At 41.3% G+C, this 17,651-nt stretch overlaps 1 protein-coding gene across 1 annotated transcript in view; it reads right to left on the bottom strand.

Annotated features, from left to right (window-relative positions):
- Positions 1-3,158: 3,158 nt before the first annotated feature.
- The window catches only part of mrc1a (mannose receptor, C type 1a), a 38,566-nt gene continuing 24,073 nt past the window's right edge, over positions 3,159-17,651 (bottom strand). The window contains exons 21-30 of the mRNA XM_084405433.1: positions 16,068-16,170; positions 13,131-13,315; positions 11,741-11,846; positions 11,363-11,595; positions 10,128-10,293; positions 9,225-9,377; positions 6,117-6,233; positions 5,877-6,038; positions 5,744-5,776; positions 3,159-3,431 (exon numbers count right to left, since the gene is read on the bottom strand). Of these exons, the coding sequence (XP_084261559.1) occupies positions 3,193-3,431; positions 5,744-5,776; positions 5,877-6,038; positions 6,117-6,233; positions 9,225-9,377; positions 10,128-10,293; positions 11,363-11,595; positions 11,741-11,846; positions 13,131-13,315; positions 16,068-16,170 (1,497 nt within the window). The 3' untranslated portion in view covers positions 3,159-3,192. The remainder of the gene's footprint in view (positions 3,432-5,743; positions 5,777-5,876; positions 6,039-6,116; positions 6,234-9,224; positions 9,378-10,127; positions 10,294-11,362; positions 11,596-11,740; positions 11,847-13,130; positions 13,316-16,067; positions 16,171-17,651) is intronic.

Here is a 17,651-nt window from a genome sequence, read left to right as displayed (position 1 = left end):
CACACACACACACACACACACACACTCTCACTCACTCACTCACTTGGGCTTCTATTGTTTATCCTGTAGTTTAACACACACTCATGCAAACCTTAATTTCCACACTGTAAAAAAAAAAAAAGTTCAATCAACTTAAATGACATTAAACTGACTTTGAAGCTTGTATATATATATATTTTTTTAAAGTTGATTTTGAAGTTGACATGTCATACGATGTGATATTTAGTTAAGATAGTTAAGATGTTGTCATAACTTTTTGATCATATATTTTCTAACAGTGATGATTCTTTTGTGTTCGACAGTAAAGAGTCGCGTGTGTTTGTGACGTTAGTTTGAGCAGTTTCCTCATGAGGAGCATCTGATCTGAGCCGTCCGTTCTCAGTGTGTCATGTGGTGCTCCAATCTCAGCTAATTCTGCCTGTAGTCAGATATCATCACACACACACACACACACACACACTCTCTCACACACACACACACACACACACACACACACACACACACACACACACACACACACACACACACACGTCATGTGAATTGGTGTGACTGGTGAGTTAATCTGGTAGTTTGACCCAAAGCTGTGTGAACTCATACAGAAACTGACATCATTAGGACATTACACATGTCAAATAAGGGGAAATGCAGTTATTAGATATAAAAGTACAAAACAAATATTAAAACATAGAAATATTATGAAAAACTGAAAACATGATGTATTTCAGTGGGTAGGGGGATCTGTGTTACATGTTCCCTGTTTGTTTTGACTTCTTGTATCTAGTTGTGTAGTCCCTTTGGTTCCCCTGTCTGTTGCCATGGCGATTCACTACCCACACCTGTTCCCTGTTACCCTGTGTATTTATTTCCCAGTGTTTCCTGTGTTCCGTGTCTGGTGTTTAGTGTGGATGTTTCAGGATGCTTTTCAGAAGCACAGGTTTCACCTCGTGAGAAAACTATTTTATTCAGTTACAGTTTTTTCCGATTGCTAAAGGACAGTGGGCACGACTGGAGTCACATGTGCAAAACTCTACAGTCTGCACAGCAGCAGCTCATGTGGACCAAACTCTAGTTAGTTTTTCATTGCTTGAACACAGTTTTCAAAACTCTACACACTCATCCCATGACTTTAACCACAACCTGCACAACACTGTGGATTTACAGCACTTTGTTCTAATGCTAACACACTGCTGTCAAACCTGTGAACCACACATTCACAACAGAAGAGAGTTCAGCCTTGTGCCTTTCACACACTGCTGATTGCAATTTCAGCTGAAAGGCTAAGCAGGTGTCTTGTTTTAGACTTGTTAGTGAACACACACACACATATATATATATGTTTATGTTTATGTTTATTTCATTCATGGATATTTTTCCAACATAACTTACTTCATCATCCTCATATATAGAATTTATAAAAAACCATGATGAAAAGGAGGCAGGGTGAAGAATATCTTATATTTCCTGCCCCCTCAACAATAATAAAAAAAGAAAAACCTCAACATGTCAAAAAACTCAACATATCATTATCTACATTAACATATCTACCTATAATATATATAGGTAGAGCTCAGAAAGACTAATTTTGGAAATGGAACAGGGAAGACGGGTTTTGATGGGATCTGATGTTGATGAAGCCTGTGTCCTGATGCTAGAGAGAGGCAGGATTAGCCCCTCAATTATTTGTTCCAATTACAGTATGTACTTTTAGTTTCTACCTTTTTTTCTCATTACTGTAATTCCGTAAATTACTACAGACTATTGAAGCAAACTGCTCGTTTTCATTTACCTTAAAGAATTATGTTCTAAAAATTTAAATAAATCATGTGAAAGAATGTCACTCTTTTCTTTTAAGAAAATATTACTTTGTATGAAGTCACTTCAAAGTTGTATGAAATTGTTCAAACTGTAAAGATGAAAAGTTAGTATTTTCTGTATTGGTGTTTGATGCGAGTGTGTTTACTCTCAGTGTGTTCTGAGTGACAGTGTGTGTTATCTCAGTGTGTTCTGAGTGACAGTGTGTGTTATCTCAGTGTGTTCTGAGTGACAGTGTGTGTTATCTCAGTGTGTTCTGAGTGCCAGTGTGTGTTATCTCAGTGAGGGTTGTGCCAGTGTGTGTTATCTCAGTGAGGGTTGTGCCAGTGTTTGGCTGCACTGAGCCGGTTTGAGCCGTGTGTTAAGAGTTGTGTTGCTTGGAGTGAGTTTTGCAGGTGATGTGAACTGTTTAGCTCAGGTGACTGTTGGTAGTGCAGACTGTAGTTAGAGTTTTGCACATGTAGCTCCAGTTGTGCTCACTGTTGTTTAGCAATCGGAAAAAACTGTAATACTATTATTTTTAACCAAAAATGTCTTCCAAAGTATTTTTAACCATTTTTAACCAAATATAGTTTTAAGATTTTAAACACCTAATATAGTTTCCAAATCATGAAAATAGCCACAGATGCTGCCATGGTGTCAAACAAACAAACAAACAATTCTGAAAACTGTCCATATGTCACTAGATCACAATAAAACCAAGTGTGAGTGTGAATGATATGTCTGATATTATTCCAGTCCTGAAGGGGTCATTTCTACACACTGCGGCTTGTTTTATCTAATGTTAAATAATTGAGTTCACCTTGAGGCCCCGGGCCCCTGGCTGAGAACCACTGACTCACAGAATCATAATGATAATGAATGGCCTGATTAGCCAAGCCCTCTCAAGAAACAAACTAAGCAAGTAATAAAAAAGAACACAAATTATACACACACTTTATATTTAATGATATTTAATGATTTGTAGATTACATTTAATAGATATACTTTAATTTGCAATTGGTTGTAAAGTGTCATTATACATGTTTGGACTGTGTTCTCGTCACATTTGCAGGTTTTACCAACTAGCGAGAGGCGTTTCATTTTGTGAAGCAATGGGTTCAACTGATTCAGAGTTTCCAAAAGCTGTCACTGTTTCTCCTGTCCGCTTAGGCTGAATTAAAATGTATCGTTCCATTGATGTGCTGTAATATTTAGAATATTTCTAAATATGTAAAACTGCTTTTTAAAATATGTTTTTACACAATAGATACTTTCCAAAAGAAAGCACTCTTGAAGATGTGCGATCCGGGTCAGTGCAACACAGTGTGTGTGTGTGTGTGTGTGTGTGTGTGTGTGTGTGTGTGTGTGTGTGTGTGTGTGTGTGTGTGTGTGTGTGTGTTAAGCTTGCTCATTCTGTTCGATGTTGGCGACTAGTCCCTTTGTGTCAATAGTGGCTGGAGGCCGTGTGAGGTCCGAGTTGAAGTAGAGGCTGTTGTCAAACGTACACTCTCCAAACACAGGCCTCGGGCTCCTCTTGATGAACAGAAATGCGGCGAGTCCTGCCACCGCGATTATGACCAGCACGACCCCGACTGCGATTCCCGCCGAGCCGTGAGGAGCCTCTTCCACCACAGCGACTGCAACACCAAACAGCATCCAGCATTTCATTCATCTTATCAATTAATGTGTAAACTTTGACAGCCCTAATTATAATTACTTTAAATTATTACATGACTCTGTGGAATGCTTGATTCTGATTGGTCAATCGCGCTATCTAACGGTATATTATTCCCCGATAACAACCGCTAAGAACAGAAACACATCCGGGTCACTGAAGTCAGGAACGTTTTTTCTTCGTGGAAGTTTTGCATTTGGTGAGCTAATAAAATATTAAAACTCAGTCAAATCAATATTTCTTGTACAGTTATTTAATTATGCCATCCAGTATCGTGAACTCGCTCTCTCTTGTTTCATTCAAACGCAGCTGCTTGTTTTGTACACTGTTGGATTATAAGATACAAACGATTTAAAAAAAGTTTCATCTCAAATCAATATACACTGAACAAAATTATAAACGCAACACTTTTGTTTTTGCCCCCATTTTTCATGAGCTGAACTCAAAGATCTAAGACTTTTTGTATGTACACAAAAGGCCTAATTCTCTCAAATATTGTTCACAAATCTGTCTAAATCTGTGTTAGTGAGCACTTCTCCTTTGCCGAGATAATCCATCCACCTCACAGGTGTGGCATATCAAGATGCTGATTAGACAGCATGATTATTGCACAGGTGTGCCTTAGGCTGGCCACAATAAAAGACCACTCTAAAATGTGCAGTTTTATCACACAGCACAATGCCACAGATGTCACAAGTTTTGAGGGAGTGTGCAATTGATATGCTGACTGCAGGAATGTCCACTAGAGCTGTTGCCCATGAATTGAATGTTCATTTCTCTACCAGAAGCCGTCTCCAAAGGCGTTTCAGAGAATTTGGCAGTACATCCAACCGGCCTCACAACCGCAGACCACGTGTAACCACACCAGCCCAGCACATCCAGCATCTTCACCTCCAAGATCGTCTGAGACCAGCCACCCAGACAGCTGCTGCAACAATCGGTTTGCATAACCAAATAATTTCTGCACAAACTGTCAGAAACCATCTCAGGGAAGCTCATCTGCATGCTCGTCGTCCTCATCGGGTCTCGACCTGACTGCACTTTATCGTCGTAACCGACTTGAGTGGGCAAATGCTCAGATTCGATGGCATCTGGCACCTTGGAGAGGTGTTCTCTTCACAGATGAATCCCAGTTTTCACTGTACAGGGCAGATGGCAGACAGCGTGTATGGCGTCGTGTGGGTGAGCGGTTTGCTGATGTCAATGTTGTGGATCGAGTGGCCCATGGTGGCGGTGGGGTTATGGTATGGGCAGGCGTATGTTATGGACAACGAACACAGGTGCATTTCATTGATGGCATTTTGAATGCACAGAGATACAGTGACGAGATCCTGAGGCCCATTGTTGTGCCATTCATCCACGACCATCACCTGATGTTGCAGCATGATAATGCACAGCATTGGGATGCTCTGGATCGGCGTATACGACAGCGTGTTCCAGGTCCTGCCAATATCCAGCAACTTCGCACAGCCATTGAAGAGGAGTGGACCAACATTTCACAGGCCACAATCAACAACCTGATCAACTCTATGCAAAGGAGATGTGTTGCACTGCGTGAGGCAAATGGTGGTCACACCAGATACTGACTGGTTTTCGGACCCCGCGGACCCCCTCAATACAGTAAAACTGCACATTTTAGAGTGGCCTTTTATTGTGGCCAGCCTAAGGCACACCTGTGCAATAATCATGCTGTCTAATCAGCATCTTGATATGCCACACCTGTGAGGTGGATGGATTATCTTGGCAAAGGAGAAGTGCTCACTAACACAGATTTAGACAGATTTGTGAACAATATTTGAGAGAATTAGGCCTTTTGTGTACATAAAAAAAGTCTTAGCTCTTTGAGTTCAGCTCATGAAAAATGGGGGAAAAAACAAAAGTGTTGCGTTTATAATTTTGTTCAGTGTATCTTATTTCCATAATTATTTATGTGGCAAAATGCTGTGTAATAAGTGGTTTGACTGTATACAGTATCTCTTAAATGTCCGTCTAGTTTGATCTTGCCGCTGAAACTGCTCTTTCCGCGGAAGCTTTGCGTTTAAAGAGCTAATAAAATATTTCAACTCAGATCAATATTTCGTGTCTAATTGTTCACTTATGTGGCAAGAAGGCGTGCAATAAGCGGGATAATGTACATCCAGCCTGTTGTTATCTCAGAATAAACCCCCTTCAGGCTAATGAAGACCTGATCCTGATCACCCTGTCGGGTTTATTCTGAGATAACAACCGGCTGGATGTACATTATCCCTTACTTAATGAAATGTAGATACATACGTGGTATCGATGGTTTCTCTGTTGGTGGTATAACTGAAATATAAAGACATATTTGTACATGTTTATTACTATTAAACTGAATGGAAAAATAATCTATTAAAGTTGCATTTGTATATGTGCTTGGATAACTAACCTTTTGCAGTCTTGCAGATATAAGGCCTGTAAGCGCTGCAGTGAGCAGTGTTCCACATCCCAGTGTTCGACTGCACTTCCACACACTGACTAACACCACTGGGCATCCGGGGCTTCCAGTTCGTGTAATCCACCACCGTGTTATCCACCCACATCCATTCACCTGCAACACACACACTATCAGAGGGTGTTCTGAGATCATTTTGAGTATTGTGTTTGCTGGATTAAGTACGTTTCTAACCTGAATGGCTGCGGTGCAAGCCAATCCAGAAGGATTTGATTCCATCCTGCAAGATCTCCACATTCTGAATGATAAACTGGGATTCGACCGAGTCCTCAATACTCAGCAACGATGCCCCTGCAATTACACAGTTTTTACTTCTGCAATTATAGGTTTTTTTTTCTTCTGTGATTTGCTAGTGATTAAAGTTGTCATGAGATGAGAAATCTGATTTCAGATTATAATGACTGTCGCTGATTCACTGATACAGATGTGTGTTCAGATTATAATGACTGTCGCTGTCTACACTGATACAGATGTGTGTTCAGATTATAATGACTGATGCTGTCTACACTGATACAGATGTGTGTTCAGATTATAATGACTGTCGCTGTCTACACTGATACAGATGTGTGTTCAGATTATAATGACTGTCGCTGTCTACACTGATACAGATGTGTGTTCAGATTATAATGACTGTCGCTGTCTACACTGATACAGATGTGTGTTCAGATTATAATGACTGTCGCTGATTCACTGATACAGATGTGTGTTCAGATTATAATGACTGATGCTGTCTACACTGATACAGATGTGTGTTCAGATTATAATGACTGTCGCTGTCTACACTGATACAGATGTGTGTTCAGATTATAATGACTGACGCTGTCTACACTGATACAGATGTGTGTTCAGATTATAATGACTGTCGCTGTCTACACTGATACAGATGTGTGTTCAGATTATAATGACTGTCGCTGTCTACACTGATACAGATGTGTGTTCAGATTATAATGACTGACGCTGTCTACACTGATACAGATGTGTGTTCAGATTATAATGACTGTCGCTGTCTACACTGATACAGATGTGTGTTCAGATTATAATGACTGTCGCTGTCTACACTGATACAGATGTGTGTTCAGATTATAATGACTGACGCTGTCTACACTGATACAGATGTGTGTTCAGATAATAATGACTGACGCTGTCTACACTGATACAGATGTGTGTTCAGATAATAATGACTGACTCTGTCTACACTGATACAGATGTGTGTTCAGATTATAATGACTGTCACTGTCTACACTGATACAGATGTGTGTTCAGATTATAATGACTGACGCTGTCTACACTGATACAGATGTGTGTTCAGATTATTATGACTGACGCTGTCTACACTGATACAGATGTGTGTTCAGATTATAATGACTGATGCTGTCTACACTGATACAGATGTGTGTTCAGATTATAATGACTGACGCTGTCTACACTGATACAGATGTGTGTTCAGATTATAATGACTGACGCTGTCTACACTGATACAGATGTGTGTTCAGATTATAATGACTGACTCTGTCTACACTGATACAGATGTGTGTTCAGATTATAATGACTGACGTTGTCTACACTGATACAGATGTGCGTTCAGATTATTATGACTGACTCTGTCTACACTGATACAGATGTGTGTTCAGATAATGACTGACGCTGTCTACACTGATACAGATGTGTGTTCAGATTATAATGACTGACTCTGTCTACACTGATACAGATGTGTGTTCAGATTATAATGACTGACTCTGTCTACACTGATACAGATGTGTGTTCAGATTATAATGACTGACTCTGTCTACACTGATACAGATGTGTGTTCAGATAATGACTGACGCTGTCTACACTGATACAGATGTGTGTTCAGATAATGACTGACGCTGTCTACACTGATACAGATGTGTGTTCAGATTATAATGACTGTCGCTGTCTACACTGATACAGATGTGTGTTCAGATAATGACTGACGCTGTCTACACTGATACAGATGTGTGTTCAGATTATAATGACTGACGCTGTCTACACTGATACAGATGTGTGTTCAGATTATTATGACTGACGCTGTCTACACTGATACAGATGTGCGTTCAGATTATAATGACTGACTCTGTCTACACTGATACAGATGTGTGTTCAGATTATAATGACTGACTCTGTCTACACTGACACAGATGTGTGTTCAGATTATAATGACTGACTGTCTACACTGATACAGATGTGTGTTCAGATTATAATGACTGACGCTGATACACTGATACAGATGTGTGTTCAGATAATGACTGACTGTCTACACTGATACAGATGTGTGTTCAGATTATTATGACTGACTCTATCTACACTGACACAGATGTGTGTTCAGATAATAATGACTGACTGTCTACACTGATACAGATGTGTGTTCAGATTATAATGACTGACGCTGATACACTGATACAGATGTGTGTTCAGATTATTATGACTGACTCTATCTACACTGATACAGATGTGTGTTCAGATTATTATGACTGACTCTATCTACACTGACACAGATGTGTGTTCAGATAATAATGACTGACGCTGTCTACACTGATACAGATGTGTGTTCAGATTATAATGACTGACGCTGTCTACACTGATACAGATGTGTGTTCAGATTATAATGACTGACGCTGATACACTGATACAGATGTGTGTTCAGATTCTGACCTACTCCACACGCTTGAGTCTGTCGACAACAGGACAAATGGAAGAGTGAAAGAACGTTCGTCCAGTTCAAACAGCTGGTTTGAGTCTCTGAACAGACTTCAGAAGATCCCAGCGTCAGAATAAAGTGGATGTTTTTTTTTAATGGCGTCCCGGATTGTGTCAGAGGATTATATGTTTGTTTGGCTGAGGCACAGCGTAATGGAGAGTTCGCAAATAAACTTTTGTTGAAAGATGAAGCAGCAACTGTATTGGATCTGACAGCAGCTGCATCACAAACCATAAGTAAAGTATTTCATAATAATTTGTCCATAAATTATAGTTTTATACAGATAATGTTTTCAAAACACTTACTTGCGTTTACTGACAAGCCTGAAAGGAGCCACGGATCATTTTCAGACAGAGGCTCAGAATGAGGGTTGAACATAATCATTTTTCCACATATAGTATATTAACATTATAAGTGAACCGTAAGAAACATATTAAAATATATCTTTTTTAAATCCACGTCATGAACCCTTTTATTCCAATGCTGTTCGAAATGAAAGTGAATGAGTATCATAATATAGTATCACTGCATTCATGTGGATGCCTACAGCAAGCAATGCCTACCTATCCTCATGCACTCCACTGTGGCGTGAGCCCAGCTGTCAGACATGGAGGCCATGAAGGCGTAGCAGTGTCCTCTGAAGGGGATCCAGGTCTTGCGCTTCTTTGACTCGGGGCAGTTCCCCGGCATCTGAGGAGGGTCTGTGGGAGCAATGTCTGAAGGAAGGAACAAGGAATGTCAACTAATAAAAACTATAAGTACTGCTCTATAAGTGTTTGTTTTAATGTTAAAGTTTAAAGTTTTAGCTTTAAATTTTATAAAGCGATTTTATTTTTATTAAGCAGAACAGTGACTAAACTAACTGGAACTACTTGTGCATTAAACGGTTATAATTAGGGTGGGGAATCGAAAATTAACTTAAATTCTGGAATCGAATACTCGAGGTCAGGAATCGGATACTTGTTATAAAATTAAAATTTCGATTCCTCTTATCGATTCCTTTGTAAGCATTTCAATATGATTTCAAACCACTCAAGCGTGAGACGACCTGCGCGCTGTTTTCAGTTGATATTTTTTTTTTTTATATTCAGCTGCAATTAAATGTTTTGCAATAAGATAACCCTAACCCTAAATGTGAATGATATCTAGGTTTTTTGTTTAATTTTTTAATTTATTTTTTTTACCTTATTGGAACTGAAATGAGGAATTGATAAGAATCGGAAATGATATGCAAAATCGAAATCGGAATTAGAATTGTTAAAATTCAAATGATACCCAACCCTAGTTATAATGCACACCTTCCAGCCAATCAGAATCGAGTATTAAGACAGACCATGGTATAAAGTAAATTATACTCCAAACTATGTGAAGGAAATGGTCACACAAGCAATGCCACACCAGTTCTCAAGTTAAATTGTGCAAGACAATCTAGATATTTATTGCATGCAGAATTTTGAATGAAATACCTGGGGATCGTTTGCACAGGGAATAATACGTGTTGTTGCATGTAGCCGTTTTCCAGTCGCCATCCGTATCAATATATACACACGCTAAATTGTTTTTGGGCTCTCCTGCTGCCCACTTGCTGTATCTCAGAAGCCAGTTGTCCACCCAGCGGTAACGGCCACTTGTCTGAAGCAAACAAATTTAATTTGTTAGACTTTAAAAACAAGTCTTTGCATTCTGGCAGCGAACATGATTTAGACATTTAGTCAACATCTTTTATGTGTCCTGGAACAACATTTCCTGTTCTTAACCCTAATCCTGAATCCTAAGCATAAACTATTCCTCCAACCCTTTTCCCAATGTTTTTTTATCCCCTCCATGTCTGTCAACTCGCCACTGTCGCCTTTTGGCTTGCTTAGTATGATTGACACTATTGGATGAGAAGTGAACTCAGCTGGACGATGACAGGGATCTTTGTCAAATATCTTATAGGGTTGTGCAAAATGACCAAGGCGCCCTGTATAATTAATAAGGCTGTGTCAGGAAGACGAATGATCTACTTTAAAAGTCACCAACTACCAAAACAACGTGTGGACTACACTAGATGCCAGAGGAGGGACGCAACTAAAGCGAAGAGAATCCTTGGATGTGGCGCCATTATCAAAATATTAACAGTAATTAGTAATCCAAAAGTAATCCATTCAGAAATAAAACATCGTTTTAATGTAACTATAATCTGATGACCAGTTATTCTCACTGTACTTGAACACAGTTTTATAGGGTCTCACACACACAGCTGGAGGCTCTACTGTGGATCTGTTGCAAGGTTCTAAGTCTAAAATGAAGGTCGCCTAACATTAACTTCTTGTTTATTGAACTGTTGTATAAAATCAATATATCACATTTGCAATCGTGCTGATTTTCGGAAAAATACTCTACATCCTGATTTAAATATTAAAAACAAATACTCATAGCAGAGACATTTTTGCCCTGTATATCTTGATTTTTAGGGGGTATTTTTATTAATTCTGGTGGCGTTTCTGCCCCGTTAATTCCCATGATGAGGCGGACGGGGCTCTTTTTCTGTTATAAGCCCCTTCTGTTATTCCAGGATCAACAAGGATGTTAATCTAGGAAATATTTGTCATTTGGCAAAATCTTTGTAACCCATGTTACACACTCACGCACATGCTATGTTAGCATTTTATAATTTGCCTCTTTTTTTTTGTAATGCATTTTAAAGTTTACTGTGTACCAAGTTGCTGTTGAGGCCGATCCACAGAGGCTCCTTCAGCTTGCTGACTCTGAGGACGGTGTACGCCTGGCTGATGGAGTCCATCACACTGGCCAGGTCAGCATCGTCTGCTTTACACTGTCTCCTCGCTTCATCCCAGCTCATTTTCTCCATCTGCACCTTGTATGAATCATTTCCCAGTGTGAAAAAATGTTGTGGCGTTACTGTGGTCACAGGACGAGGCAGCTGGGAGTCTATAACACCAAGGTTACACACAGGTCACATACATTAGGTGAAATGAGCACTGACATGGTTTAACAATTACTGATTTGTGTTATAATGTAAGTGACAACATGATACTAACTAAAATCATTGTATAAATGGATAATCCCCTCTAACCTGTTGTCCTCTTGCAGATGAAACCTCTTTCATCTCCACAGATTTCTACTTTCCACGCACCTGTCATCTTTCCTGGGTATCTAACCATGATGACACAGTCACAGTTCTGGATGGAACAGAGTTCAGATAAATTAACCCAACCAAACAAACATAGGTAAATTGCTGTAATTATACGAGGTTCGACAACATCTGACTGCAAAACTCTGCCTCTTGCTGTTGTTAATACTGCTTACAGGCAAGTTTAAAGGGGTCGTTTAAAATTATGTTTCTCAATAGTTTATAAAGTTTCCAAAGTGTTTTGCACCAAAAAGTCCAATATTTGCAAAATTAGAATTTTCCATCCTCATTTGGATGTAGAAGAACAATCTGTGAAGAACAATCAATCTCAAGGGGTGTGGCCTCTTGCAGAAACTGCTGTGATTGGCTAACTTCATCGCACCGTATCCACGCCCTCCTTTGCAGTACGTGTTTTGATACTGGAGATGGCAAGTGCTGTGATAGAGAGTGTATTAATTTTATTAGCAGCTCTCAAACAATGATATGGGTTTTTTGGGTGATTTCTGGGTGGTTTTTATCATGATTTGACCATTTTATTGGACAGTTGTTGTCAGATTTCATTGGTGATTTGATTTCAAATATGAAATTTAATCCTAAAATAAAATTGGAGAACAGCTTTGGAGAATTTGATGTTTCCTCATTCAAAGAGATAGAGTGAAATGCACATGGCCGCCGAGTGAAATGACTTTTGCCTTAAGTTCTTCTTAGAACGTGCTGTCTTTCATGTATCGTGTCTTGTGGTCATGGAAACGTATAAAGACAGTTAAATTTGTATTTTTTGTGTTCCTGATTTTTTATAATTTTTTTTTTTTTTTTTTTTTTATTGACAAAAATGTCAGGTAAACAACAAAATATAAAAAATTATTTTCGGTCAGATTTGCTTGTGTCACGTGTCCTCTGTCTGGTCACAAGTAGAACAACTGTTACACATCGAAATGTTCAGTCAAGTGATTTCTAAGAGGCATTTCTATGCAACAAAAAAAAGTGTGCTTCACAAGAAAAACAGTATTGTTTCTCCTGGTCAGTGGTGGAATTGTTTTCTGGAACTGCATAATAGCACCAGGGAACGTTTGCGCCAGAATACACCTCCTCTTTTCCCTGAACCGCCCCCGGGAGCACAAGTTCATTCCCTAATTTACCGACGTGCGTCTGTGGAGGGAAAAGTCCGCTGTGCGTCGGGTGCAAAATAGGACTGATAAATGCGTCGGTGTACAAAGTCAATTGCGCTGGGTGCGAGATAGGGCCCCTCATCTCAAAAGAGAAACTCTGATGATTCTGGTCATCTTTATAGATACTGGATAGCCTTTGTCAGCAATATGGTGTGAATACCTGCCTCTGAATCAAAGTAGCCATACATCCTGGAAGGGCCGTCTGGGAGTGATGAAGGTTGACCCTTAGCCCAGTTTGTGTAGCTGACACCGTTACCATCAGTCCACAAAAACCTATTCTCCAAATTGACGTCATTCAAACCAATCCATACGTCATCATTTGAAGGCAGCATTAGAGTAGTAAGGAATGCTGCAAACAGAATCAAAAGGTCATATTTAATTAATTTTGTTGATCGGCTGGTTTCTTAGCAGAACTGTTCTGTTTTCTGTGTGGACATTTGCATGTTGTGCCTGGTAAGAACATGGTATTAAATTCAAGTTCAAGTTTAAAGAGTCACAAATGTAAATCACTTATAGTCATTAACGTTTACATACACTTAAGAAAATGGCTTATTCTAAACTTCTTAAAGAAAGAAGTGTTCTGTATTATCCATTAAAGGAGAGTGTTCACCCAAAAGCAGTTTATTACAGATGAGAAAAAATACAAAATAAACAAAATGTAAAAAATCCTTAACAATAGTAGCCAAGGGCAACAGGACTAAACAGAGGTAAAGAAACTAAACTCAAAGAGCTAGAAAAACACAAACAAGACGTGACCCCTGATGGCAGAGTTGGTGGACCAAGGTAGAGCCAGAGGAACTGAGGACCAGGGCTGGATCGGAGGACCAAGGTGGAGCCGGAGGAACTGAGGACCAGGGCAGGCTTGGAGGACCAAGGAGGAGCCGGAGGAACTGAGGACCAGGGCAGGCTCAGAGGACCAAGGAGGAGCCAGAAGAACGGAGGAGCAGGGCAGGCTTGGAGGACCAAGGAGGAGCCGGAGGAACTGAGGACCAGGGCAGGGTCAGAGGACCAAGGAGGAGCCGAAGGAACAGGGTACCAGGGCAGGCTCAGAGGACCAAGGAGGAGCCAGAGGAACGGAGGAGCAGGGCAGGCTTGGAGGACCAAGGAGGAGCCGGAGGAACTGAGGACCAGGGCAGGCTCAGAGGACCAAGGAGGAGCCGAAGGAACAGGGTACCAGGGCAGGCTCAGAGGACCAAGGAGGAGCCAGAGGAACGGAGGAGCAGGGCAGGCTTGGAGGACCAAGGAGGAGCCGGAGGAAATGAGGACCAGGGCTGGATCAGAGGACCAAGGTGGAGCCGGAGGAACTGAGGACCAGGGCAGGCTTGGAGGACCAAGGAGGAGCCGGAGGAACTGAGGACCAGGGCAGGCTCGGAGGACCAAGGTGGAGCCGGAGGAACAGGGTACCAGGGCAGGCTCAGAGGACCAAGGTGGAGCCAGAGGAACTGAGGACCAGGGCAGGCTTGGAGGACCAAGGAGGAGCCGGAGGAACTGAGGACCAGGGCAGGCTCAGATGAACCAAGGAGGAGCCGAAGGAACAGGGTACCAGGGCAGGCTCGGAGGACCAAGGAGGAGCCGGAGGAACTGAGGAACAGGGCAGGCTCAGAGGACCAAGATGGAGCTGGAGGAACAGGGGACCAGGGCAGTCTCGGAGGACCAAGGTGGAGCCGGAGGAACAGGGTACCAGGGCAGGCTCAGAGGACCAAGGTGGAGCCAGAGGAACTGAGGACCAGGGCAGGCTTGGAGGACCAAGGAGGAGCCGGAGGAACTGAGGACCAGGGCAGGCTCAGAGGACCAAGGAGGAGCCGGAGGAACTGAGGACCAGGGCAGGCTCGGAGGACCAAGGAGGAGCCAGAGGAACTGAGGACCAGGGCAGGCTCAGAGGACCAAGGAGGAGCCGGAGGAACAGGGTACCAGGGCAGGCTCAGAGGACCAAGGTGGAGCCAGAGGAACAAAGGATCGGGGCAGGCTCAGAGGACCAAGGTGGAGCCGGAGGAACTGAGGACCAGGGCAGGCTCGGAGGACCAAGGAGGAGCCAGAGGAACTGAGGACCAGGGCAGGCTCAGAGGACCAAGGAGGAGCCGGAGGAACAGGGTACCAGGGCAGGCTCAGAGGACCAAGGTGGAGCCAGAGGAACAAAGGATCGGGGCAGGCTCAGAGGACCAAGGTGGAGCCGGAGGAACTGAGGACCAGGGCAGGCTCGGAGGACCAAGGAGGAGCCGGAGGAACTGAGGACCAGGGCAGGCTCGGAGGACAAAGGAGGAGCCAGAGGAACTGAGGACCAGGGCAGGCTCAGAGGACCAAGGAGGAGCCGGAGGAACAGGGTACCAGGGCAGGCTCAGAGGACCAAGGTGGAGTCAGAGGAACAAAGGATCGGGGCAGACTCAGTACATAGCTGTGATAATGACTGCCGTCAATTCCCTCGGTAGCCAGAATGGTCGACACAGTCTTAAAGCCTTCCTTGAAGGGCTATGCTCATAAATCATACAACGATTTGTCCCCCCCAAAAAAATATTAATTCTCAATGTAGAGTTTGATACACGTATGGTCTCATATAAAATATACCCAAATATCAATCTGTGTAAACCCATGGGTACTTAACCACACAATAGAAAAGGGAAAGAAAGGAAAGAATTGTTCAGCTACTATTCCCCCTCCCCCCAGTTAAAACTGCTAATGGTTCAGTCCAATTAGGGGGTATGCTAATGATACAAAAAGTGTTTGATGGTACAGCATCAGACTGGAAGGCCAACAGCCAAAACAAAAGGTTTGGGGGGATTCTTACAGGAAATAAAGGTAATTCTGACTGAAATTAAACTGGGTTGTGAAGTTTTTAAAAGGAATAATTGAATTGAACAACATGTTGGAGCAAACGGACAAACAAAAATATCAGACTCATTTGAAATAGGGAAAACAATTACACAACACCATTCTGATTTATAAAATGGTAAATGTAGTATCAGGTAGTGATCTGTGCATGTGTGTCAAGTCCATGTAATGTAACCATGTAACCTTGTAACAGGCGCTTTCTCTTCTTAAGCAGATTTCTCACAATAACCAGCTTTTTGGTGTGCATGTAAATGTAATGTAAAGGTAATGCTCACCTTGCTCTTCATGACGCCGAATGGACACCAGATTGCCTCCATGTGAAATACAGTGGTCCCGAGATTTATGCCACGCCATCTTAGTATTAAAATACTTGTAACACTATTTGAAAATACAAGTGCTTTGAATTAGAATGTGCAGATTTCATGCAGGCCTGGTAATGTAGGCCTGGTTTCGCAGACAGGGCTTAATTAAAGGAGAAGTTCACTTTTAAAAAAAACTTTTGCTGATAATTTACTCACCCCCATGTCATCCAAGATGTCCATGTCTTTCTTTCTTCAGTCGAAAAGAAATGAAGGTTTTTGATGAAAACATTCCAGGATTTTTCCCCATATTATGGATTCCAATGGGACCCAAACGGTTCAAGGTCCAAATGACAGTTTCAGTGCAGCTGCAAAGGGCTTTAAACGATACCAGACGATGAATAAGGGTCTTATCTAGCGAAACGATCGGTCATTTCAAAAATAAATAAAAAGTTTACGTTTTATAAGCACAAATGTTCGCCTTGCTCTGTTCTGTGATGCGCGTTCGTGACGTCACGTAATACGCAATTACGTTGAAAAGGTCATGCTTGAAAATTTTTCTTTTTGGCTTTTTAATATTAAAGCACCTAGGATACGCACACGAATGGGCATTTTAAACGTTAAACTGACACAAATACATTTTAAAATGTGTATATGGTCCTCCTCCCGCACATTTGTAAACACATCAAACTTGACCTTTTCAACGTAATTGCGTATTACGTGACGTCACGAACGCGCATCACAGACCAGAGCAAGGCGAACATTTGTGCTTATAAAACTTAAACTTTTTTATTTATTTTTGAAATGACCGATCGTTTCGCTAGATAAGACCCTTATTCATCGTCTGGTATCGTTTAAAGCCCTTTGCAGCTGCACTGAAACTGTCATTTGGACCTTGAACCGTTTGGGTCCCATTGGAATCCATAATATGGGGAAAAATCCTGGAATGTTTTCATCAAAAACCTTAATTTCTTTTCGACTGAAGAAAGAAAGACATGGACATCTTGGATGACATGGGGGTGAGTAAATTATCAGCAAAAGTTTTTTTAAAAGTGAACTTCTCCTTTAAGCCAGGATTAGTTCAATAAGGACATTTAGGTAGCTTTTATAATGTGCCTTAGAAAAAAAGAACATTACTGGTGTGCATCTTGAGACAGTACGTCAATGGCACTGACATATTTTAAAGGAGTCATAATGTTGTGTTACCTTGGATACCCAAATGCTCTATTATAGTATTTTAGGCACTTCTAAAAAAGAAAAGTGGAAAAAAAATCAACACAGAGCCCCTCAGACCCTTATTTCTAAAGGCATTATTGTCTCGCGAGATCTGATGCGATGTTTTGGCTGTCGTGGACGGTCATTATAATAATGCAAATGAGGGGCGCGTTGATTGAAAAAAAAAATGACTCAAATGCAAAAAAAAAAGTATTTTACTACTTCCAAGTGGTACAAAAACATAGACAAAATACTGCAATAGCTCAATAAATGTGACGGTACTTATTGTTAGTGAAATTGTAATCACAACCAAAGAAAAAAGAAAAAATACACCATTGCCAGATA

The sequence above is a fragment of the Rutilus rutilus genome, assembly GCF_951802725.1.
Source record: "Rutilus rutilus genome assembly, chromosome: 3".
Lineage (NCBI taxonomy): Eukaryota > Metazoa > Chordata > Actinopteri > Cypriniformes > Leuciscidae > Rutilus > Rutilus rutilus.
The sequence above is the reverse complement of the archived record's forward strand: the minus strand, read 5'-3'. Positions and strand labels throughout refer to the sequence as shown.